This window comes from Stegostoma tigrinum, chromosome 35 (assembly GCF_030684315.1).
Source record: "Stegostoma tigrinum isolate sSteTig4 chromosome 35, sSteTig4.hap1, whole genome shotgun sequence".
Classification (NCBI taxonomy): Eukaryota; Metazoa; Chordata; class Chondrichthyes; order Orectolobiformes; family Stegostomatidae; genus Stegostoma; species Stegostoma tigrinum.
In genome coordinates, this window is record NC_081388.1 from 4,924,327 (window position 1) to 4,951,490 (window position 27,164).

The 27,164-nt window shown below is 41.6% G+C and overlaps 1 protein-coding gene across 3 annotated transcripts in view; it reads right to left on the bottom strand.

The window, feature by feature from the left end:
• Positions 1 to 235: 235 nt before the first annotated feature.
• mvb12a (multivesicular body subunit 12A) overlaps positions 236 to 27,164 on the bottom strand; it is a 29,266-nt gene continuing 2,337 nt past the window's right edge. For 2 of the 3 annotated variants that reach the window (XM_048521942.2, XM_048521943.1), the window contains exons 2-10: positions 16,369 to 16,527; positions 11,685 to 11,783; positions 10,597 to 10,693; positions 9,092 to 9,221; positions 8,467 to 8,589; positions 8,002 to 8,108; positions 5,663 to 5,718; positions 4,974 to 5,033; positions 236 to 1,371 (exon numbers count right to left, since the gene is read on the bottom strand). In XM_048521942.2, the coding sequence (XP_048377899.1) occupies positions 1,309 to 1,371; positions 4,974 to 5,033; positions 5,663 to 5,718; positions 8,002 to 8,108; positions 8,467 to 8,589; positions 9,092 to 9,221; positions 10,597 to 10,693; positions 11,685 to 11,783; positions 16,369 to 16,464 (831 nt within the window). In that variant the 5' untranslated portion in view covers positions 16,465 to 16,527 and the 3' untranslated portion in view covers positions 236 to 1,308. The remainder of the gene's footprint in view (positions 1,372 to 4,973; positions 5,034 to 5,662; positions 5,719 to 8,001; positions 8,109 to 8,466; positions 8,590 to 9,091; positions 9,222 to 10,596; positions 10,694 to 11,684; positions 11,784 to 16,368; positions 16,528 to 27,164) is intronic. The other variant, XM_048521944.2, reaches the window with a different exon arrangement.

Here is a 27,164-nt window from a genome sequence, read left to right on the forward strand (position 1 = left end):
AACAAGTAAGGAAATCGATCTGTTTATGTTGTCAAGCTCCCCCCTCTTCGGTATCTGATCTCATTGTGCAGCTCAAATCCATAATTCCATGTTGGCTTACTGAATAGATGCAAAACACAAGAAGATCCTACTATGAGATCCTACATAAACTCAGTCAGCCATTATCATTAGTGCAACAACCAGTCAAATTATACAAAGAGGTTTAATTGATTGAAGAGGAAAAGAATGTCAAAGATTATTCTCTATAAGTATTTAATAATTGTTTAAAACTGATGTGGAAACTACAGGATAATATTTAAAAATCATAAACAGAAGTTGGGTAGTTCTGATTCTTAGTAAAGATATTTTTAATCTAGTTTCAGATGTGTTATCTCTGGAGCAGGTGGGACTTGAACTTGGGCTTCTGAGATCTTTTCACTATAGGATATATTTAGAAGATCCACAGTGATATCAGCTTACCTCTTCTTAAAAGGGTGAATATTTTAATAAGGTAATCATGAAAATGTAGACTACCTGACTGGTGTCAATGTCAGGAGATACAAACAAAGCCAAGGAAATCAACAAACCATAAGTAATGATTTAAAACTGTGTACAACAAACAACTGAAGGAAGGTCCCTGGATTGATGGGTGGTCACAATTAAGCTGAGAGCAACTTTGAATTAAGGTTGCATGGCCACAGGCGAGCTAAGCTTCGCATGCTGCACAGTGTGTAGCGTTAATATTACTGTACTTCCATTTTTATGCTAATTAGGGTTGAATGGAAACAGTCATTTGGGAGGTGCACTGTTTCTCACACTCCTGCAGTTGTGTAACACTTTCACATCCTGCCTTGTTACTCTACCCAGCTGGTAATGACAGTGACAGCTCAGATAACAAACCTTTCCACTAGTGTCATCATACTCACTGTGTACTTTGCAATCTCCTGGAGACAGTCATTCCCGAATGAATTAACTCTCAAGTTTAACTTCCACATTATTCTACTATATCATATGGAGATTATATATAGATTTTGAAAATGAATCAGCTCCTGCCATGCAGTGGGTCCCACTTGATTACAGTACTTGCAACAACAAATCAAATATCAGCAGCAATTTAGATGCATATAAACAGTCAAAAAGGTTATTGTCCAGCGATGGTCTTGGAAAGAGACAGTTTCTATGAAGTGGGTTTTATTGCACCTTTGTGATACCCACATCCAATCTCATGGCTTTTAGCTTCATGGAGTCAGAGGTAAGAATCTGCTGTGAGCCTGACCCATGACGCAGCTTCATCCTGAGGCTCTGTTGCAACTCTCAATGGCTGTTGCTCTAGGAGGCTGTTGGAGGAAGTCTGGCAGCTGCAGTCTTCTCAGTCATGAAGCTGTAGTTGTACTGAAACAAGGAGAACCATCACAAGTTAGTTAGTGGCTTTACACTGGCTTTTCCTAGATGGCTGGGAGCTGGATCAACAATTACAGGTCTGTATGAATGCACCAACCTATTGGTGACAGAGGTAATAAAAAGGGTCATTATTCTCTATATGCCCCTGTAGACTTAAAGGGCAGGATCAAGTTCAGCTAGTCATTCACATGCCAAACATCTGCCTGTCCTTATTGTCTCATGCTCTTAGTAAAATCACCAGAAGATATTCTCCAAAATCTTGACAAAAATCAGTCCAGCTTAAAAAAACCATTTGCTTCCTACCCTTTATTGACATCTCCAGTCATCTAAAATGATAACATCAAACTAATTTTATATCATTCTTCTGACTGTGCTTTAGCTCAAAATCATACAGCATGGAAACAGACTGTTCTGTCTAACCAGTTCGCACCACACATAATCCCAAACTAAACTAGTCCCACCTGTCTGCACTTGGCCCCTATCCCTCCAAACCTACCTTATTCATGTACTTATCCAAATTATTCACTAATTCCTATGGAAAAGTTAATTCCATGCATGAACCACTATTTGAAACGAAATTGCCCCTCGTGACTTCATATTTTTCTCTTCTCGCCTTCGATAGGACCCTGTAGTCTTGAAATACTCCACCCTAGGGAAAAGACACTTACCATTCACCTTATCAATGGCCCTCATGATTTTATAAACTTCTCAAGTCATGCTTCAACTTCCTAAGCGTCAGTGAATAAAGTCCCAGCCTATCCAGTGTCTTAACTCACTACTCCCAGACTTCCACTAACGTCCTGGTAAATCTTTTTTGAACTTTCTCCGTTTTAATAATATATCTTTGCTCTAAGAGGGTGAGCAAAACTCATCACAGTATTCCAGAAGAGGCCTCACCCACATCTTGTACAATCTTAACATAATTTCCTAACTCCTATACTCAAAAGGGAGTGAGCAATGAAGGCAAGCAGCCTAAACATCTTAACCACTGTACCTATGTGATGCAAAACTTTAAAGAATAATATACCTGAACCCCTCAGTCTCTGTTCTACAACACTACCCATGGCCCTAAATTTTAATTGTAGGAATCCTGCCATTGTATTTTGGTGAAAAAAACAACACCTCACATTTATCCAAATTAAACTCCCATCTACCACTCTTCAGCCCATTGATCACAATCTCTGTAATGTTAGATATAACCTTCTTCATTGTCCGCTAAAGCACCAACTTTGTGTGTGTGTAATCTACAAACTTACTAACCGTGTCTTTTATATAAGTGATGTAGATGAGAATATAGATGACAAAAAGTGAACCAAGCACAGATCGCTGGAATGCCACTGGTCACAGGCCTCCACTCTGAAAAACCACATTCCACTGCTATCAACTACAATTTTGTATCTAATTGGCAAGCTCACCCTGAATCCCATGAGATCTAACCTTAGAATCCCTATGGTGTAGAAACAGGCCATTCAGCCTAACAAAGCCACACCAACACTCCAAAGAGCATCGCACCCAGACCCATCCCCATGCCCTAACCCTGCATTAGCCATGGCTAACACATCTAACCTACACATTTCTGAACACTGAGTAATTTAGCATATCCAATCCATCTAACCCGCACAGCTTTGGACTGTGGGAGGAAACCAGAGCACCCAGAAACTCCTGTAGACACAGGAAGAACATGCAAACTCCAGCAGGTGTGTGCCATTATCAATATGAATACAGGACTTCATCTCCACAAAGGCTGTACGATGGTCACTCTTACTGACAACTGCATGTCCGGAAGGTAGATTTGTGAGGATTAGATTAAGTAGGTTTTTCCCTTTTGTTGTTTCCTTCATCACCTGCTACAGACCCAGTAATTAAGTCCTTTACGATTTGCACAACCCGATCAGTCTTGCTGCTGCTGCTCAGCTTCTCTTGGAGGTTGTCTCAAGATTCCACCCAGAGTACATGCTGCACCATTATCACCCTCAGTACTTCTGTTATGGACCTGACCAAATCCCTTCAAAATATATTTAGAAGATAGTCTAGACCCTAACTTTTTCTTAGTTAAAAAGGCAAGTGTAAGGTGTTGCTTTCCACATGCAATTCAATTGGTCAAACTACTCAACATTAAGCAAAACACACTTTATTTTAACAGTAGTGTAAAAGTAAAAACAAAATAATAATAAAAGAATTGGCTTAACTGTAACTATTAAAGTGCTTAACGAAATAATAGCTATATTAACTACTAATTAACTGTTCCAATATAGAAACCTCCCATAAACACATCCTTGGCAAAAGGCAAATTCATTAAATAGATTGTCTCGCAGGCAATTCTCCAGTCCAAGAGGAAAAACATCAAGAGAAAATTCAGAGAGAGGGAGTTGCAGGGAGAGATGTACAACAGCTTTAAGACCTCAGGAACTGCTATTGAAAATCCTGGTTCTATGGGAGTTTGACCCCCACCCATTCAGATTGCTTCTATTGTTCCAAACTTAAGGAAAACAAACCCCAAGGCCTCACAACCTATTTATTTTTATGGGCTTTGAAGCTGACAGATCTTCACCTCTGATCTTAACCTTTCCTCATGAAAATAATGACAAAATACACCTCTTAAAGCCATGGTATTGTCACACTTCCAAGGGGTGTTCAACATTGAAGTGTACTTGTTCATTAGCTGAAGGAGGATGGTACAAGGTAATTCGCAGGATGCTTCCTTCCTCCTATTTGACCCAATACCATGTGACTTCACAGTACAGGGAGTCAACGGTGATGACTCCCAAGATAGCTGTTACCCAGCTGTGTACCGCTGGCTATGTCCTATCCGACTGGCACGACAGAATGATGGCTGTGTCTGGCACAGCCATCCTCATAAAATCATACCTCAGAATGTCAGGCTGTTACTTGATTTGTTGGAGACATCTCTCCTAATTTTGGCACTGGCCCCCAGGTATCAGTCAAGAAGCGTGTGTTTGCCGTTGGTATTTCTGATGCCAGGTGATTTGTCATTCCGTTTTTGAGACAATTGTTTTAACTGAATGGTACTAGATGATTTAAAAGTCACATAGCCATTTTTAATCTGGTCTGGTCTACGTGGAACTCCAGACCTACAGCAGTTTCCTTCCCTAAAGGATATTAATGAACCATATGGTCACTGGATTTTCAATTCCAGATTTTATTTTAAAGTGAATTCAAAATTCCAGCACCTATTATAGTCGGGTTTGAACCAGAGTCCTCGGAACATTATCTCACTCTAGCAATAATATCTGTATATTAATCACCTCCCTGACATCAAATACATCATTGTTGAAGATCGAGCAGGAATAGTGAAGTGAATTAGTGACATGAATTTAATGAGTTCTTCTCAGACATGGGGCGCCTTCTTTATTTGACACTGTGACACTGAGTCCCACCCCACAAATGACATTAGTCACTGCTAGGAACCTAATTTCTTAACAGTGAGGCACTGAATAGAAGCTAGATTGCATTTTCAATAAACATGTCAGGTGAACAGCAAGTAAATACATGTGAAAATGCAAAAGGTGACATTATTTACCACTGCAGGAAGTACTTCCAAATAACAAACATCATTAGCATTTCTGACTTACCTCATTTTCTATTTCAGCATGGCTCTTAATCTGGAAATTTGCAATATTAGCACTAGGTACCTGCAGGAAGACGTCAACATGGAATTACAGCAGTCTATACCATTGAAAAACAGCACAACATATCGCAACACTTCACCACTGAATATGGTGTTATTGGCTGCAATGTTTTGGGAGTTTGGTTTCTCCATCTTGATGCGGTCAGATTAAACCTTTCTGCATTCACATACAATCAATCCAGCTTGAAAAGCTACATATAACACCTTTAATGTAACAAAACAGCCCAAAATGCTTCACAGAAGCATGATGATATGAATACAGCCATTTATAGGAGCTATTGAATCAGGTGACCAAAAAGGTGTCAAAGATGTATGTATAAAAAAAAAGCAATGTTCTTAAAAGGAGGAAAGTGAAGGGGAGGGGTTTAAGGGGAAATTCCACATTTTGAGTCCTTAATAGAAAAGCAATTAAAATCAGCAATTCAATAGAAGTAATTTTCTTTGTCTGTTCTTCAAGTACTGACAATATATAAATCTCTGCTCCAATAGCTTCCAAGTAAGTCAGTGAAGACTGCAGATATTACACCAATATTTTCTAATGTACTACTAAATAAAAACTCCTGAAGATAGAATTGGAAGTCACTGAAGCTCCTTTAAGAGGACTGTCATTGTATTGGTTTTGTAGGTACTTACATTCACACAGGTGCTTTCAAATCTAGGATGCAGCACAAATGGGATGCCATCCATCGCTGTCAAACAGGGGTAAAAAAGGAGTTCGTGAACAGGTACATTATTACAACTGTCATCATGCTACTCGAAATTATAGTACCGGTTGCCTTTGTCCCTACAAGAATCTGCATATCACACATCATACGGTCCATTTCCCTCAGTCCCTTTAGTGTCTCACTGGAGCACAGGTCCTGCCTCTTCAGCAATCGCCATCTCACGTCAAGTACAGTGCCCCTCTGGACTGTCATTGTTCAGGAAGTATATTAAAGTGGATAGTTACATAACAAAAGAATGGATAGTGATGTATAAGTCTTGGGTGTGACAGACAGAAGGGAGAAGTTAGGACATTAAGAACACAGTTATGATTTTTACATTTGTGCTACATAGCTGATTATAACTCATGAGCAACTATCCCAACTTTCGTATCACAACCCATACTGCTAAGCCCTCACTGTTTAGCAATTTGACACTGGCTCTTCACATTAGGCACTGATAAGATAATATGTTGAGAAAGACTCATTTCAGATTGGATTTTTGTGGCAAAACTTTCCTGAGGGGTACAGGTCCGATCTACAAACACGTCACACCCCCCATCAGAACCCTGGACCAAACACATTGAAATCCTTCTAAATGGGACTTGTAAGTGATAATGTACCTTTCATAAATCTCCATTTGGCTTCATGAGCAAGGAGTCTAAGCGCAGAATATTTAAAAGGATGGTATTGCATCTCAATTTTAATCCTGGTTAGATCTAGCTCTATGCTTAGAATTAGATTTAATTCTGGGGGAAATTGTATTTAAACTGAAGCTGTTAACAAGTAAAGACCAGTGAAGTAAACTACCGAATGCCACTAGCCAGCACATTGAATAGAATTTACCTAGGAAGACTACACACATTGGCACTTCTGCATTGATGCACTAATTCTTTCAGTTTCAAGGTCTTAGACATGACTGCATATTCACACACTGTTTAACAGTAATGAATAAAGTGATGTAAATGAGGCAAGGGTGAGAGAAAGCTGTTTCACATGCAAGTAGTTAGGGTATGGAATGAGAGATAATGGGAACTGCAGATGCTGGAGAATTCCAAGATAATAAAATGTGAGGCTGGATGAACACAGCAGGCCAAGCAGCATCTCAGGAGTACAAAAGCTGACGTTTCGGGCCTAGACCCTTCATCAGAGAGGGGGATGGGGAAAGGGAACTGGAATAAATAGGGAGAGAGGGGGAGGCGGACCGAAGATGGAGAGTAAAGAAGATAGGTGGAGAGAGTGTAGGTGGGGAGGTAGGGAGGGGATAGGTCAGTCCAGGGAAGACGGACAGGTCAAGGAGGTGGGATGAGGTTAGTAGGTAGCTTGGGGTGGGAGGAAGGGATGGGTGAGAGGAAGAACCGGTTAGGGAGGCAGAGACAGGTTAGACTGGTTTTGGGATGCAGTGGGTGGGGGGGGGGGGGGGGGGGGAGAGCTGGGCTGGTTGTGTGGTGCAGTGGGGGGAGGAGACGAACTGGGCTGGTTTAGGGATGCAGTAGGGGAAGGGGAGATTTTGAAACTGGTGAAGTCCACATTGATACCATATGGCTGCAGGGTTCCCAGGCGGAATATGAGTTGCTGTTCCTGCAACCTTCGGGTGGCATCATTGTGGATGGAATGCACTGTTTGGAAATATTGTGTAGGCAGGTTCAACTGAGGTGTTCAGTGAGAACTGGATGGTTACTTGGATAGTAATGGTGTGCAGGCATATTGGGAACAGGCTGTAAATCAGTACTCAGTAATAGAACCAGTGCAGACACAATATGCTGAATGGTCTTCTCCTGCATCATAACAACTCTGAATTTCTGGTAGCCTAATTTGTACTGATGAGCACATAAACATGCCCATGTGGAAAACTCCCAAAATTACAGTTATAGATTTAGACTTTCCAAGTATGTGTCTGGAGATCTAGAGACAGCTGTAAAGTCCCAGGATAACGAAGGTGGTTAAAAGTCCATAACCGGTCGGTGGTGGAGAAAGCAACTAGATAAATAAACCTGAACAAAGATCAGTTGCATACAAGATTAATATGCTGCTGGAAGCATGTGTAGTTCTGCTGACTGTTGTATACCAGATAGTCAATAGCTTGATTTTAACTTTTGATACTCTAGTTTTTCTTAACTAGCATGAGAGAACAGAACAGAAATCTCTGGGTGTAAAGTGACTGGCCACTTTATAAGGGACTTTGACTGGGGACAGAGGGATAAAGAAGTGCAGGTAGTGAGGGAGTTGCCTAACAGGGAGGTAGATGGGACAGTTGGAGTCGAACCTTACCTGAAATTCCATAAATATTTTCTGCACTGTACACGGAATCTTTGTGCTCTAGAGTGGTGCGCCTCTTGCTAAGTCGTGCTGGGGCTACATCAAGGTCTTCCCTTTTCCTACATCAGTTAAAAGGCAGATTAATTTTCAGATTTTAATGATTTGTCCATGCTTTATGCCAACAGAACTTGCAACTCAGTCACTGCCAGGTCTGAATTTACATGTTTTTGCAGCATAAATCTTTCTGAAATTTAAAGGCTTTTTATTGCATCCAAAAAACTGAATTTAATTGATATACAAAACAGATGGGGTTTCTAAAAGGATCCAGTGAACTATCAAAAATCAGAACATAAATTGCTGTACTTTATCTTTGTTCTGTCCCATTTTATCTTTCATCCATCTGCTAATCTGCATCAAAATTCAAAGCTAAAACTAGCCATGCTTTCTGTGAAACATATTTATGTTTGTGATAAGCACCTTGAGCGCTCATTCTCCAGTGACAGCCCTCTCATATCAAGAGCAATACTTCTTGGCTTAGGCAATGGTTTTGGCTTGGCCAACCTCCCTTTTCTACACCAGATAACAAACCCACTCAGTTCTCTGCAAAACAAAACAACAGCAAATAAAGACATATGCTAAACACAGAACATAATCAGTAGAAATATTGAAGGTGTTTGTTTAAATACATTTACTAGTAACAGACTAATGCAAAAATCAGGACAGTCAGGGAACCAGAAATTTGGAATATGAATTAATTATGGAATTAAAATTAATCACAAGTACTTTTCTTCTTTGAGGAATTGGTGTTGGCCAAGGCAGCACATCCCAGCATGCAAGTGCAGCCCGTCTCTACTATCCTCATATTTCTTGACAGTATGGTATTGCAGGGTGTATTTGTAATTAGCTTGAACACTCATTCAGTAATAAAGCTAGGACAGACAGTAGCTCTTGTACAGAGTGTGGGCTAGTTTGTACTTCTGATGAACTGTTAAAGCTAGAGGCAATAAATAATGAAAAAAAGAAACATGGAAGGGTACTTCAACTTTGCCAGAAGTCCACTTGGTGGAATGTTGTACTGCTAATAATTATAGGTTTTACTTACCCTATGCATGTGTACAAAGGTACAATCTGCTTGCTTTTTCCGGTCAATTTGACATCAAAAACAGCAGCATCAGCCCCACCGAATGGAACCGTCTTAATACATAGTCGTTTCTTTTTCGACACAGTGACCTCTGGGGAAATATAAGGGCAACCATTATTTAACTCACAAATCAAGAAATGAACCACAGGGTTAAAAGGCCATCAGTGGCGAGTCCAATGTATAGGAATCCACATCCCTAACTCATTGGGGTTTTAGGGTACAGGAGAGTGCCTTGTGTGTGCTACAGTTCCAGAATCACGTATCATCCCTACCTCATGCCAGTTTGGTGAAGTGACTGAAGTGAACTTCATCTGTCTGAATAATGCAACAGGTTGCAGCCTAACTGAATGCCTGAAGGTGCTGCTTATAAGATTCTAGGTGCATTTCTTGTGATTGATCCTCCTCTTTAGTCAACGGAATGGTTGGGTACAGGACAGAAGGTCCCAAGCAGTTGTTCCTCAATCTGAGAAAAATCATTAGGGATATATCATATCAGGGTAAACGCAGGGATCCTCTGATCAATCCAATCCTGTTCCAGAGTCTAGTATGTGCCTGGATCACCCCAGACTCTGGTGTCTTTGATGCCCATCAGCTCTCCATATACTTTGTGAGACTGGCAAGGGTCAACAGGCACACTACGTGTCAGAATGGAATATTTTAAACATGCAAATGCCTTCAATTTGTTGAATATTGCTTATTTTACTAGTGTCTTCTTCGTAAAGGACAGTTAGAAACACTTGGCTAATCATTCATTCTTAATGCATCAAGCTTTATAGTGTCGAAGGAAGGGAACACTCTTGGTCTTTCAGCCCCAAAACTATAGCAGCAAATACTATTTATACTTATCATTCTTTTTTACTGCTTCGTCCCATGTAGATTTCATGGGTCTGGAATTTATAAACTGTTATTTCCAGCCCATCTGCTTCCTAAATTGGAACACTTACATCATTTAACATCTGTAACTCTGGAAATGAGAACTAGCAGCATGATCTCTGCCGGCAGGCGACATATGGCAAGTGAACACAAATAGAAAGCACAGACAACCCTGCACAAATAGGTCACCTATACTGCAGCTCACAGCTAGTTACAAGATACATGACTATCTCAGCCAAAGCAAGATGGTGCAAAACAGTTCACTGGAGATAAAATTAAGGACAGAATAGAGGTAAGCACCATTTGTCAGTGACAGCTTGAAAAAAAATTGTGCTTGAACTTAAACTTTTTGACACCAAGTCAAAAGTGGTTGTGTCGGTAAGAAAGACTCAACTCTTTATTATCTCTCAACTTCTAGGTACCAGAGAACTGTCGAAAGCTCCGCTACAAAACAAGCTTGAATATGAGAGGCATTTATTTCAATCATCATACCCTGTGAATTTTAAAAAAAAATCCCTTAACCTTAAGTAAGTTTGAGATCTGTGATAGCTTGACACTCTGATACCTTCATGACGGTAATCAAAAATACTTACTGGGATCCAGGAATTCAGAAATGAAGGCATATCCTGATGGTAGAGGGTTCTTATCAGGAAGTAACTGGATATCGGAGACAATGTCCCCTTGAGGATTCTGTAAACAGGGTACAGAAGCAATGTTACGTCGTCATCTCCGCACCATGACCTGCACTGAAAGTATGTGCAAACCTCTTGACACTTTAGTGAGTGTCTTAACATCAAATTATAGCCCATAACCCCTAGCCGCTTATTATTTACGTCTTTTAGTTTCTCCTTGAAAGTGCTAGCTTTGTGCCAATCGACTAGAACCTAACTACACAAACCCACCTATCACAGTACCTGTCCATCACCCCACTGATACAAACATCGTGAAGATGTTTCATGCATACCCAGCAGGGTATCTGACAACAAATAAGGTGCAAAATACCCCAAGGTTGTACAGAATACAACAGATTCTCTCCACAAACAACAACAGAAATTGCTGGAAAAGATCAGCAGGTCCAGCAGCATCCATAGAGAGAAGTCACCGTTAATGTTTTGGGTCAAATGACTTTTCCTCAGTTCTTCCGATTTTTATTTAGATTCTCTCCGCAGATACTGCCATACCTGAATTTTTCCAGCAATTTCTGATTTCCAGCATCTGCAGTTGGTTTGTTTTTTTAAAAAAAAGAATCCTTCCCAGAAAGATTCTGAAAAAGGATTATAGACAAATTTGCCCTCCTGGTCTTGGAGTACAGAGGCCACTGAGAGACTATCACCAAGTGTAGCAGCAATAATTAGTTAACTCAGCCCAAAGGCTACAATCAGAACTTTAGGCAACATGCCTCAGCACCAGAGTTTATGAAAAGCTTTTCATTCATAGTCATTGTTACTGTACCAAAATGTGTCAGCCTTTGAAATGCAGGGGTGAGGTGGTGCGGTGGTGCAGGTCCAGGTTGGGGTTGGTGTGGCGCCGACAAGGAAGATCACAAGAGGTTCAAGTCAGGTTGTTTTCTCTTGAACCAATTTCAACTGTTGCACCATTTATATTCTTCTAAAGTATTGTACCCTTTCCATACCATGGGCTGTAAACAGGTACCCAGTGGAGGGAATATTTATTAACTTACCTCTTTATTCAGCAGTGAGCTGACACACAGATAACAATTTGATTTCTGGCCGAAGCCTTTTGCAAAATTTGCAGAGGAGCCGTCTGTCGTTGTAACAATCTTGAATACAAAGGATATAGATTATATTAATTGGAGGCCGATGGGAGGGGAGGAAATGGAGGAGGGGGTAGTTAAAGAGTCAACAATGTTTAATAATTCTCATAATTTGGGGCAAGTGGTGCAAAAGAAAATTCACTCTCAGAAATCACTGAATACTAGACAGGCCCTGCAGCATATCAAGTTTTTGTCAGTGCAGACTATCTAAAAATCTTCCCTAGTCCCACTTTTCGGTGCTTGGTGCATAGCCTTGAATATTATGACACTTAAAATGTTCATCAGAGTAGTCTCAACTACCCTCCTGGTTAGTGCGCCCCAAATCTATCACCCTTTAGATGAAAAACATTCCCTCAAACTCTCTCTCTAAACCTCTGGGCCTTTTACCTTAAAAAGGTCCCCTTGTTACTTGCCCTTCAGCTAATGAAAACATCTGCTTTCTATCCATCCACATAATCTTACACACTTCTGTTGTGCCCACTCTCAGCCTTCTCTGCTCCAAAGAAAATAACCAGAGCTTATCCAGCCTCACTGTTGCTGAAATGTGCCATCCCAGGCAACATCCTAGTGAATGTCCTCTGCATCCCTTCTGGTACACAGATCCTTGAAAGTTGCCACCCAGGTTGACAGGGCTGTTAAGAAGGCATACAGTGTTTTAGCTTTTATTAATAGAGAGATCGAGTTCCGGAACCAAGAGGTTATGGTGAAGCTGTACACAACTCTGGTGCAGCCACACTTGGAGTATTGTGTACAGTTCTGGTCACCGCATTATAAGAAGGATGTGGAAGCTTTGGAAAGGGTGCAGAGGAGATTTACTAGGATGTTGCCTGGTATGGAGGGAAGGTCTTACGGGGAAAGGCTGAGGGACTTGAGGCTGTTTTCATTAGAGAGAAGAAGGTTGAGAGGTGACTTAATTAAAACATATAAAATAATCAGAGGGTTAGATAGGGTGGATAGGGAGAGCCTTTTTCCTAGGATGGTGACGGCGAGCACGAGGGGGCATAGCTTTAAATTGAGGGGTGAAAGATATAGGACAGATGTCAGAGGTTGTTTCTTTACTCAGAGAGTAGTAAGGGAATGGAACGCTTTGCCTGCAACGGTAGTAGATTTGCCAACTTTAGGTACATTTAAGTCGTCATTGGATAAGCATACGGACGTACATGGAATAGTGTAGGTTAGATGGGCTTCAGATCGGTATGACAGGTCGCCACAACATCAAGGGCCAAAGGGCTTGTACTGTGCTGTAATGTTCTATGTTCTATTTCCAACTAATATTGGGAAGATTTTAAAATTAACTCATGGGACATTGACATCACTGGCAGGCTGCTGGGCATTTCAGAGGGCAATTGAGATTCAACAATATTGTAGTGGGTTAAATTGTAGTCACATGTAGGCCAGGCCAGGTGAAGATGGCAGATTTCCTTTCCTGAAGGACACTAGTGAGCCACAGATGGGTTTTTCTGACAATCGACAACTGTTTCATAGTGATCAGCAGAGTCTTAATTCCACCATCTGCCATAAGGGAATTTGAATGCAGGTCTACAGAACATTAGCTAAGGTTTTGGATTAATAGTCTAGTGATAATATCACTAGCTATTGCCTTGCCACAAAAGGGTAATATGATGACCCTTATTATTATTTTCAAGAGCCTCAGTGAATTGACTACTCATCTGCTTCTCAATTGCCCACTGACTGTTTGGGGGCTTATGATTAACACTCAGCAGTTTGCCCCCTTCTTAATTCTAAGGCGCATCCACAAAGCCTGATATGAAGACTCTTACAAAATGTGATCCCTCGTTACCACAGAACTTTCTCCTTAATAAATAATGACACCACCTCCTCTTTACACCCTCTCCTGTCCCGCCTGAAGATCCTACATCTCTGAATGTTGAGTTGCCTGTCTTGTTCCACCTGCAACCATATCTCCATGACAGCAACAACCTCACAATTCCGTGTGTCAATTTGCACCCTTAACTACTAGACATATCTGATGTTTTCACGTAGCCATTTCTGTAGAATTAACAACTGTGATTTCCTGATCACCGGCCCTCAATTTAAAAGAACAGAAAAGAAACTAATTCACTCACACGTAAGATTTTATTGCTTTCTATCTTTCCTCTTGAAATTTCTTGGTTTACTCCTGCTTACCTCCTTGAAACTGCTGGGGGACACCATCTCATTCCGAATGCTTTGACTGCCGAAACTTCATGTTCATTCTCTACCTGCTGATCGACATGACCACGCTTGCCTCAACTCCATGTGCAATTATGTTTGCAGTGTTTCTTGCATGAGGTAGTATTAAATGTATTTTGAAAATCTGTATAAACCACACTTGCATCCAAGTTTCCTGCCTGCAGTTATTGGTCTACCTACAACTTCACTAAGACTTCTATACTTGCTGCAAGTGCTTTGTCAACTGCAAATCTAACTGATGTTATCATTTGCCCAAGATTGTTTCTTCAAATGCATCTTTAATTATTGCTTCTGCATTGACGTTGAAGAGGTCAGTAACAAACAAAAGAACTTGTAATAATCTAATAGGAATGATCACAAGACTTGGCAGATACAGCAGTAACAGGCATGAACTTTAGATTGAAAGTAACCATGACAAAAACAAAATGGTGCAAATCTCAAAATCACCAAGAGATATTCATTTATTCTTAGAAGAGAAGAACTGAAAAAGGTGCAAGAATTTAGGAAGCATAACGTCTGAGGATGAAAGATGCAATGCTGAAATAAGAACACAGTCAGCAATGGCAAAAGCCATATTTGATAGGAGGGTATGGTTACTAATTGGAAAGCTGAATAAACATCTTAAAAACTAACTGAAGATCTCAATTTGGAGTGTTGTTTTGTAAGGCTGTGAAACATGGATGTTACAAAAGGAAACCACCAATTAGCTAAATAGCTTTCAATTTTGCATTTGAAGGAAAATGGAAAGGATCTGCAGGACAAAAAAAGTAACATGTTGAAGTTGAGTGAACAAACAAAGAAATTTGGTGAACAACACTGGGGGGGGGGGGGGGGGAAAGAGAGAGAGAGAGAGTCTGGATAGGGCATAGTGCAAGAGGAAACACCTATAAAAGAAACTATGGGGGGAAGATTTCAAGGAATAAGAAAAAGAGAATGAGAGAGAATATCAATGTTAGATGGAATTATATACTTGATCAAATATGCCTTTCTTCTAGAAATAGTGACTGACTGGTCCTGAATAGCCCCTGATTTACTAACTTATATCACAATGTACTCCAGCAGTTTATCAAAAAACTCCCTTCCAGACTCCTTCCTCATCTGAATGGCTTAGGTCGTCAGTGAGATGGAACATTCTTCATTGTGTTGAACTACAGCCATCCAACTAGTTTATAATAACACAACCTGCTCAGCTGGCAATCCATCTATCAGTGGCACACCTTGGCTGCAGGATGTCTGTGGAAATGTCTTCAGCAGGATCTCCCAAATTCAACCACCTAGAAGGACCATTACTGCAAGGGAAATCAGGCACATCAACTCATGTTCCGCTTGGGAACCCTGCAGCCCAATGGTATCAATGTGGATTTCACAAGCTTCAAAATCTCCCCTCCCCCTACCGCATCCCAAAGCCAACCTAACTCATCCCTGCCTCCCTAACCTGTCCTTCCTCCCAACTCAAGCCCCATCCCCATCTCCTACTTACTAACCTCATCCCACCCCCTTGACCTGTCCATCCTCCCTGGACTGACCCATTCCCTCCCTACCCCCCCAGCTACACTCACCTCTACTGGCTCCATTCTCACCGCTTTGACCGGTCTGTCTCCTCTTCACCTATCTTCTCCTCTATTCATCTTCTATCCACCTCCCCCTCTCTCCCTATTCATTTCAGAACCCCCTTCCCTCCCCCATTTCTGAAGGAGGGTCTAGGCCCAAAACGTCAACCTTCCTGCTCCGATGATACTGCATGGCCTGCTACGTTCATCCAGCTCTACAACTTATTATCTCAGATTCTCCAGCAACTGCAGTTCCTATTATCTCTCCACATCATTTACAATATTCCTTCCATATTATACACCATCCTGACATGGACGTACGTAGTGTTACTTTGTCATTGTTAGGTCAAAACCCTGGGATTCCAATCTAATGGATTTGGGAGTTACCTTCACCACATGGACTGCAGCAGTTCAAGATGACAGTGCATCAGTTTTTCCTCATGGTTTGAAGCACATCTCAACAGATTTTAACATTCAACTAACTCACTGGAATATGCAGCGGGAGCCTCGTTTAACAGAACAGCTTCAGTTCATTCAGAGTTCACATTTCTGACAAAGCAACATTCTCCCTGTTTTGTGTTGATCAATTAGTCCAAGTATATGATCAAAACGCATAATGTTCCTACTCAGACAGCTGTTTTTTTTTCCTGATGGTATGTCCCCATAATCTAGGAAAGCTCGACAAACTCATTAGCACAAGATTTTTCAATAAGCCCCTAATCTGAATACCAGTCCAACATTGGATTTAAATTACAAAGGCTCAGATAAAATTTCATGTTTTTATCCATTCCAAAAAACTGCTAGGTGAAATCAGAATTACTGTAATCTAGCCAAATGTACAGACATACCAGTTGATATTCCTTTGGACACATGCTCTGGCCTGAGGCCCATCCTACTCCAGTGAGTGGATAGCAGTTTGGATCATCGATCTCAGGTGCAGCCATCCGGAACAAGGCACAAGATATATCCTACACACCAAGCACTGCTTCATCAATTCAGTTTTCTCACTAGGATCAAATGAAAGCAAAAAGAATTAAGGGGAGGTTAGAGGAGAAAAATATTCAATTGGAATAATCAGTCACTCAGTTGTCAAAGTAGAACCTGGTTTGTTTCAAAAGGGAATTATGGTGAACAGCAGTTCTCCAGCATTTAAATAGTACCCCACTGCATCAGTAGAACTCTTTTTTTATTATGTTGCCACTGTTTATGTAGGCAAGTAAGGCAGTCAGTTTGCAGAAAGAAAAGTTCAAATATATTTGGATAACCCCGTTTTTGTTTTAAATTTGATGGGGCTAGTAAGAACAGGTACATGAAGCAAGGAAGGCAATGAAATGGAGATGAAACTAAGTGGTTCACATGTATTACAATGAGAATGGGAATGGACGTAGGGACATTTTAGTGCATCTGTAAGGGGCTGTGGTAAGCATCTGGAGTGCTGTGTGCAGTTTTGGTCCACATCTTAAAAAATATATAATGGCATTAGTTCAGAAAGGTTTTGTTTAACTGTGAGGATGAAGGGCTCATCTTACGAGGAAAGGACAAACAGGTTGGGCTTACAACTATTCAAGTTCAGCCTATACCTACTGGAGTTCTGAAGGATGAGAGATGATCTTATTGAAATATACAAGGGAATTTAATAAGGGCGAATATGAGGAGGATCTTTCTTCTTGGAGAAGTTTCAATCCAAAGAACACAGTTTATGAGGACTTCCTTTTCAAGCAGATGACAAAAATATTCTTCTGCCAAAAGGGCTTTTAGCATGTGAAATTCTGTTCCCTAAAAAGCAGTAGAGGCTGGTTCATTAGATTTATGCTAAGCACGACCTTATCGAATGATAGAATAGGCTCAAAGTAGCAAAGCAGGACATTCCACCTGAATTCCTGCACTTCTGTGGAGAGGAACGTGGCCCTTGAACCTATTTCTGTGAACAATGGTTAAGGAACACTAATTCCAATCAAAGTACTAGGGGTAGATGAGACACATGGAATTCAAAGCTGTAAATTTGAACATAATCAGACAACACAATAGATTCAAGTTTCGAAACAGCATATATAGTGAAAGCACCATGAGAATTTCACTATATGCAAGAGATCCTATCTTTCTGGCAGTTTTCAGTGGATGTGGTAAGATTAGGCTGCTTGCTTCCCTTACCTCGGGAGATACTTATGGCATGAAGGTAAAGGTGCATGCATCTGAGGTGTCTTTTAAAAAGATTTGGATTTCTTTAGATTTTATTTGCCCAATTTCCTTGCTCATGAAGGTCGCTATTTCACAACTTTTGCTCTGAAGAGTGGTTAATCTCTTGCTGTATGGTCACTTTTTATATTCAAATCCATGGTGGCATCACAGTCAAGTACTTACTAGTATTAGTCTGGAGGACCACAGCTGTAGCACTCAAGCAGCTTGGCACCAGAACTGCCCTTTTTGATTCCTGTTTCTTTTCCTTAATTCAACGACTGCTCCCTTTCATGGCTCAGTAAGTAGCATACTTCCCTCTGCATTACAAGGTTTTGGGTTCAATTCCCACTGTAGGACTCGAGCACAAAAATCAAGGCTGACACTCCAGCACAGTATTGAGGACAAAAACTGTAATGTTGGAGGTGCCACCTTTAAAGCGAGACATTAAACCAAAGCGTAATTGTCTGCTTAGTCTCCATGACACTATTTTGACAAGGAGGGATGTTATGCTAGGTGTCCTCAATTATTTCTCAATCAAAATCACAAAACAGATTGCCTAATCACTGTCACATTACTTTTTCAGAGAGTTTGCGAATGCAAATTAAACTACCATATCTGATACAGGGGTAGGTGGGTAGGAACAGTGGCTCACTAGTTAGCACGGCTGCCTCACAGCACCAGGGACCCAGGTTCCATTCCAGCCTTGAGCAACCGTGTGTGGAGTTTGCACATTCTCCTAGTGTCTGCGTAGGTTTCCTCCAGTTACTCCAGTTTCCTGCCACAGTCCAAAGATTTGCAGATTAGGATGGCAGCCAGTGACTAATGGAGTTCTACAGGAGTCCATATTGGGATCACAACTACTCATTTTATCCACTGACAATCTGGATGAAGGAACAAAGGGTATTGTTGCTTGGTTTGCAGATGACACAAAGACAAATGAGGAAGCGGGTAGTGTTGAGGAAGCAAGCCGCCTGCAGAAGGACTTGGACAAGTGAGGACAGTAGGCAAAAAAGAAGTGGAATACAATGTAGGAAAGTGTGAGGTTATTCCTTTGGAAGGAAGACGAGATGTAGATTATTGTCTAAACAGGGAAAAGCTTTAGAAATCTAAAGCACGAAAGGGAGTTGTGCACTAGTTCAGGATTCTCTTGAGGTTAACATGCAGATTTATTTGGTACCTTGGAAGGCAAATAGAGTGTTGGCATTCATTTCAAGAGGACTAGAATACAACAGCAGAGGTGTACTGCTGAGACTGTAAAAAGGCTCTAGTCAGACTGCATTTGGAATATGGAGTAGTTTCGGGCTGAATATCCAAGGAAAGATGTGCTGAACTGGAGGGGATATAAAGGAGGTTTACAAGAATGATCCTGGGGAGGAAGGGCTTTCCATGAGAAGCTGTTGAGGACCCTAGGTCTTTACTCAATGGATTTAAGAAGGATGGGGTGGGGGATTTGATTGAAACATACAGAATACTGAGAAGCCTGGATAGCAAAGATGAATCCACTAGGAGAGACCAGGGCCCAAGGACACAGCCTTAGAATGAAGAGATGACCCTTTATCTCAATTCGAGGAATTTCTTCAGCCAGAAGCAGAATATCAGTGGAACACATTGCTGCGGAAGGCTGTGGGGGCCAGTTCATGGAGTGTATTTAAGACAGAGATCGATAGATTCTTGATTGCTAAGATTTTCAGGTAGAAGGCAAGAGAATGGGGTTCAGAAACATATCTGCCATGATCGAATGGCAGAGCAGAGCAGTCTCGATGGGCCAAATGGCCTAATTCCACTCCTGTGTCTTATGGTTTGCAAGGATGGAGGAAACAAGAGCTTTTTTTGAGGAAAGGGTGATAATTGGAATAGTAGAATTATGCAGCAAAATTTATTCAGTACTCAGCCGGTCATGACTGTGCTGGCTGTTTAGTGCAGATAAGTTTTGAATGAGATAGTAACACTGAGTTTACTGGGGAGTTAGGTGGTCAACAGGTTATGGGAATCGTGAATAGGGAGCAAGAGCAGATCAGAATTTGTTCATCATAGAGGGCATGAGAGAAACAGAAAAGAAACCAGAACAAGGAGGAAAGTACAGGGCTCTGGCAGTGGGGGAGTTTCATTGGCATGGTGAGCGAGAAAGGGAAGATATAGCAGAGGCAGCTGATTGGACTAGTTGCTGAAGTGTTGCAGAAAGAAAAAAACTGGAATGAGAACAGTTACAGCTACATTTTACAGAACTTGTGCACACAACACTGATCTTTTTAGGTAAAAGGAGGACTCAAAAGGACACATCTGAGAATTAGTTTTGTGTGGGTTGGCATCTACATCACATCTTGTAATAGCAGAAAACATTTTGGTGAACACTAGATGCAAGAAAAAGTAGTCTTTGAAGAGTGAAGTTTCTTTGGAACGTTTAAAACCATGAGTCACAATGCGAAGTCAGTCTTCCCACATCACGTTGTGACTCAGTAACCACAAATCAACAACAGATAGATTTGATTTCAACCTTCTCCAAATTCTAGGCCTGACAAGGTAATCTTCCTCATTGCAGCATTTAACCTGCATGTACAATATTTTGAATACAATTCCTCTGGATACCACTGCTACTTATAAAAGAATGACCTACAGAAAAACGTAATCAGGTTAAAACAGGGACCAACAAAGCAAATGATACAATTGCACCAAAATAGGATGCAAACAATAGTATTTCTGTAATGCTTTCCATGACTGAAGAACAGCCTGAAGCTTTGTGCACCTAATTAAATACTTACAAAGCAAAAGGGGAACACAGCAGCCAATTTCCACACAGATAGCATTGGCAAAGTGGTAACAACCCGATGATCTGTTTAATGTGATGTTGACTATGGGATAAATATTGAACAGAATACAAAGATGGAAGAAGCCTCCTTCCTGTTTTATTCAAAATACTACCACTGCATATTTTACATCACCTTTAGAGTCAGACAGGATCTTTGTTTGAAGTGCCATCACAAAAACTGCACACCCAAAAATGCAGCTCTTTCAGGACTGTGTTTATATATTGTGTGTGACTATTGCGCTCAAATCCTAGAATGAGACTTGAATTTGCAACTTTGAGTCAGAGTTGAAAATGTTATTGACTGAGCTGCAATTGACATCTACAAGCACAAAAAGTGAGCAACACCTCAAAGTATGAAAGTGAAATCATCAGGCCAATCATTTCTAACTGAAACACTGCACTTGACATAAAACTGTACAAATTGTTTTAAAAAGCCTACGGCAAGGGAAATTGGGCAACTTCCCGATTATTCTATGGAAGAGTCAAATTATTTAGCTTCATTAAAACTAAAAGCTGATGCAGCACTTCATTAATGCTGTCATGTGACATTTAGTAATCAAAACTTTTATCTTGTAAGACATGAACAAACCACACCAACCACAAATATCTTCCTCTGGTGCTTCCAAGGATGAGACTGCAGTCAGAAATGGCGATGCAGCTTTAATGTGTACAGTACGGTGAGAAAGCGTGCTTAATCAGAGGATAAACAAAAACTTGGAAGTGCCAGTGTTTTGACATTCAAAAATAGACAATCCAGGAAATTTATAGGTTAGTAACCAGAAAAAAAACAAACAAAAGCTACCAAATGGGGCTTTCATTAAATCCATATCGTACAAAAGTATGTCATTCAACAGAAGATCTCTTTGTCCATTTACAAAATCACCTTAACAGGGCAGTATGATGGCTCATGGTTAGCACTGTTGCACCACAGTGTCGGGGATTTGACTCCACCTTGACGACTGTCTGCGTGGAGTCTGCACGTTCTCCATGCGTCTGTGTGGATTTCCTCCAGGTGATCCAATTTCCTCCCACAGGCCAAAGATGTGCAGGTTACGTGGCTGGCCACACTAAATTGCCTGTAGTATTCAGGGGTGTGGAAGTAGGTGTGCTGGCCATGGGAAATGCAGGGTTATAGGGATCGGCTAGGGAGTGGGGGTGGGTCTGGGTGAGATGCTCTTCGGAGGGTCAGTGTAGACTCAATGAGCCAAATAGCCTGCTTCCACAGTGTAGGGATCCTATGCTCCATGCTTCAGCTCCAAACCTTGGTAACTCAGTCCCATCTGCTTTTCCACTTTTCCAGTTTCAATTTTATGGAGCTGGAAATTTGGAAAGGACTGCCTTTAGTGCTGGCAAGATCCTATATGCAAGCACTTAGGTGGATCAATAACAGCAAGTGACAGTTTAATTTGAGTGCTATACAATACTGATATAGACTTTATTCCCAGACCTGATACGTCATGAATGTGCTAACACATCCTTCCTTTGCAGAACTGAAGGAGAATCAAGCTAAACGGCCACACCTTCATAAGCAAATTGTTTTAATCTCTAAACCAATGTTACACAATTAAAAATATCTTCAGCATTCTGCAGATAACATGCAGCTTCAAATTTGTGAAGAGAAAGCAAATTCTCCTAAACCCTGGAGATTAGCTAACAACCAGTTAAACCCTCCTACTCTCTTGCATTACAGATACTTTGCAAAACCTGTGTAAAGTGAAGTGCCATTGGTCTTTCAATCATAAGCCACTGTACCACTCAAGACCAAAATTCATAAAAAGATGATCAGGAAGAAGGGTAAACAGAAGTGGTAAATGTTGCAAGTGCACAATTTACACGCAGCAGCTGCAGTAGGCAGTGGTTTCCAAGGCAATGAAGCAGTTCGCAGTTCAGGTAATGTTGACAAGCCACCTGAGCTTAATCCATTGGTTTATTAGTCATCGCGGCCTCACAACGAGCAACTAGCTTCGTAAAGGCTGCTCTCAACACACATGACAAAGCCCTTATGGTAATAAAAGCAGTCAGCAGCTGTATTTACCATGTGCAATGAAGTAATTGGTGTGGAACTGTTGCATACTCCTCATACACAAACACCCCATGAAAAAAAACTCAACTCATTTTAACTTAGAAATTCACAGTCAAGCATAATGACCAGTCTTATATCTAGATAAGTTCCAGGATCAATATCAGATCTGTGTTAATTTGCTTGTTCGCTCCTTTCTCTTTGTGTTTACTTTCTTTCCTCCTGGCGTCAGCATTGCCCTAGTTAGCTGACCTCTCATCCAACCTGAGGTGTGGATCAGCCTGGTCTCTCAGTGGCCCATAGCAGCTTGTCAGCACACTAGTGGGTCCTGCCCAGGCATGTTCTAGAGGCAACATGGGATTCGGGAGGTGGCAGCTTCAGCAGGAATGGCATCATAGCCCAACGTAGAAAGAGTGAGAAGTGATGGAGGTACCCTGGTATGTGCGGCAGCAGCAGTGAGATTAGACAGCTGACGTCTACTGAAGTTTTGCCTTCATTCCTTTCATTTCCTGGTTTATATTAAGAAGGACTTTAAAGTTAACCATTAACTTATTTTCTTTATTTTTCCACTTAGTCTATGAAGGTAATGTTTAACGTTTTTAAACTTTGTTTCTTTTAATGCTTTATATCTAAGACCTGTGGCAATATTATATTCTTTTTACTGTACTTCTGTATTTCAGTACATGTGACAGTAAAATCTAAACCAACTTAGGGTATCGACAACAAGGCTCTGCGACCATACTTAGGACTTGGGTGGATTGGATAATGAAATTCAACCGAAGCCTTTGGCCCAAATCTCCAGCCAACTATCTTTGTTAGAAAGCATCAAAAACAACAATAAAAAAGAGTTAGCAAGAACTGCAGATGCTGGAGTCAGAGCTAATAACAGTGTGGAGCTGCAGGAACACAGCAAGCCAGGCAGCAGAGGAGCAGGAAACTAGATGTTTCGATTCGAGAGAAGAAGGATCCTGACCCAAAATATCAGCATTCCTCCTCATGTATCAACCTCCTGAGGCTGTGCAGCATGCAATCAGCAGGCATTTGAAGCCATTGTAGGAAAGAAGCCAGGTGATTAGATATGGAAACTCATTTCGTTACTGTAGCACAGGAAAAGGGTCTGGCACTCCCTTCTTACTATATCATGGCTGCCAGGCAGGCAACTTAAAAGCAAAGGCTACAAGTAAGCTTGCAACGTTATGCTGAGATAACAAGGTGCAGAGCTGCACGAACGCAGCAGGCCAAACAGCATCAGTGAAGTAGGAAGGCTGACATTTCGGGCCTGCTGCTGGTCTGGAGTACCAGCCGAAGGTCTTTAAAAGCTCTGGTCTCTCTCCATCATTGACAATCTGCCTTTTTTATTCTAAGCAACAGAAAGACTACTCTTCATTTCTTTCACATCCAAACTCTTTTTGCACCTTGAAACAGTTCATCCTGACAATTGTTAATTGTTCTGGAATCCTGCCCTACTGTTATATAACACTCTCAAATAAGCTTTATCTCACTTGAATAGTATCTTGTAGTATTCCATAATGAATTCTCTCAGCTACCACTTCTCAAAGCTGATGAGAACGTTTTTCTATTACTCCCCATACTTTCATAATTCTTTCCACAATATATGGCAATTGTTGGTTTGGCCAACATTCATTGACCACTTGGAGTGGAATTGCAATGTTGTTAGCATCACAGAGATATGGTTGAGGGAGGGTCAAGACCAATGATTCAACATTCTGGGGTATAGGATCTTCAGATAGGACAGGGAGGGTGCAAAGGCAGAGGTGGTGTTGAATTACCAGTTAGGGAGTCAGTTACTGCAGTAAGATTGGATGATGTCTTGGAAAGGCTTTGTGGGTAAAGATTAGTAATAAAAAGGAAGCAGTTGCACTGTTAGGGGGGTTTTATAGGTTCCTAAATAAACAAACACAGTTAATGGAAGAGCCAAAAAGGACATTACAGTGGTGGACATAACTGTGGAATGAAGTCAAACAGGTGTTTGAGGTGATAGTGACCAGAACACCATACATTTTGAGTTTGTTACTGGAAAAGGAGAAAGATGGTCTGCAAAAAAAAGGTATTTTTCATTGAGGAAAGGCAGCTTATTTATTAAAATAAAGGAGGATCAAAAAGGTATTATGGAAAACAACAGGCAGAACATGTTTTCTTTAAGGTGAAATGTAGGAGGAACAAATCCAAAGAATCGTGAATGTCATGGAGTATTCAAGACTAGCTAAGGAGGAAGAGAGAGGAACTTTTAACATTGACAAGAGGAACAAAACAATAGAGGTCCTGGAGGAGTACAGCAACTTCAGAGGGATCCCAAGAAAGCAATTAGGAGAGCAAAGGTAACGGGGAGAAACATGAAAAATATTGGCGCAGCAAGACCATGGAGAATCCAAGACAACAAAATGTGGGGCTGGATGAACACAGCAGGCCAAGCAGCATCTCAGGAGCACAAAAGCTGACGTTTCGGGCCTAGACCCTGTTAAGCCCATGTTAAGTCACATCAGTTTCAGAAGCGTGTAATAGCAACTCTGAATTAGCTGATTTTTAAACTATAAAGAAGAGTGGTGGCCATTAAAGATTAAAGGGGAAATCAGACAGTGAAGCCAGAGGACAATATGTACTTCGCATTTATCTTTCCTCAGGAGAAGGAGGCTGCAAGTATAGAACTTAAGAGACAGTGAACTTCTTGAGCAGATTTATAAGTTGTGAGAAACTTTTGGCAGATTTAAAAATGGACAAATCTCCAGCTCTCAATGAATTGTATCCCAGGCTGCTGAGGGAGACAACAGAAGTAACAGAAACTCTGGTTTAAATAGTTCCTGGCCTTGGGGAAGGTGTCAGAGGATTGGAGTACGGCTAATTTGGTTTCACTTTTCAAGAAAGTGGTTGGAGATAGATCAGGGAACAATTGACCAGCAAGTCTCACATCATTGTTAGCAAACTATTGGAGAAATTAATCTCCATTTAGATAACCAGGATTTGTACAGGGAGAGAGAGAGAGAGAGAGAGAGAGAGAGAGAGAGAGAGAGAGAGAGAGAGAGAGATAGATAGATAGATAACGGGAACTGCAGATGCTGGAGAATCCAAAATAAAGTGTGGAGCTGGATGAACACAGCAGGCCAAGCAGCATCTTAGGAGCTGACATTTTGGGCCTGGACCCTTCATCAGAAAAAAAGGGATGGGGAGAGGGGAAGGCGGACCGAAGATGCATAGAGGTGAAGATAGGTGAAGAGAAGACAGACAAGTTAAAGGGGTGGGGATGGAGCCAGTAGAGGTGAGTGTAGGTGGGGAGGTAGGGAGGGGATTGGTGAGTCCGGGGAGGACGGACAGGTCAAGGGGGCAGGATGAGGTTAGTAGGTAAGAAATGGAGGTGCGGCTTGAGGTGGGAGGAGGGGATAGGTGAGAGGAAGAACAGGTGAGGGAGGCAGGGACGAGCTGGGTTGGTTTTGGGATGCGGTGGGGGGGTGGGGGGGATGGATTTTGAAGCTTGTGAAATCCACATTGATACCATTGGGCTGCAGGATTCCCAAGCAGAATATGAACTGCTGTTCGTGCAACCTTTGAGTGGCATCATTATGGCACTGCAGGAGGCCCAGGATGGACATGTTGTCTAAGGAATGGGAGGGGGAGTTGAAATGGTTCGCGACTGGGAGGTGCAGTTGTTTATTGCGAACCAAGCATAAGCGTTCTGCAAAGTGGTCCCCAAGCCTCCGCTTGGTTTCCCCAAAGTACAGGAAGCCACAACGGGTTCAGCGGATGCAGTATACCACATTGGCAGATGTGCAAGTGAACATCTGCTTGATGTGGAAAGTCATCTGGGGGCCTGGGATGGGGGTGAGGGAGGTGGTATGGGGGCAAGTGTAGCACTTCCTGCGGTTGCAGGGGAAAGTGCCAGGCATTGTGGGGTTGGAGGGGAGTGTAGAGCGGACAAGGGAGTCTCTCCGGAAATTAGACAAGGGTGGGGATGGAAAAATGTCTTTGGTGGTGGGTCAGATTGGAGATGGCGGAAGTGTCGGATGATGATGCTTTGTATCTGGAGGTTGCTGGGGTGGTATGTGAGGACTAGGGGATTCTCTTTTGCCGTTATTGCAGGGGCAGGGTGTGAGGGATGAGTTGCGGGAAATGCAGGAGACACGGTCGAGGGCGTTCTCGACCACTTGGCGGGGGGGGGGGGGGGGAGGAGAAGAGAAGAGATAGAGAGAGTTAGCATGGCTTCGTCAGAGTAAGGTCACGCTTGACAAATTTGACTGGATTGTTCAAGGTGCTGGCCAAGTGTGCAGATAAGGGTAGGGAGTTTTATATAGCCTATACAATTTCAGCAAAATCTCTGACAAGATCCTGCATGGGAAAAACTGACAAAGAAGGTAAAAGCACATTAAACGCAGAGTAACTTTGCAAGTTACAGCCAAAATTGACTAAGTGACAAGAGACAGAGAGTGGCGTTAGAAGGCTGTTGTCTGACTGGAGCCCAGTGTGCAATGGCATACCACAGGGATTAGTGCATTTATTGTTTGATATTCATGAAATGATGTAGATGAGAAAGTTGGGGGATAATAAGCAAGTGTACAGATGACAAAGATTGACTGGGTGGTTGACAGTTGACAGGGACATATTTGGTTACAGGAGGGCAGAAATTATTG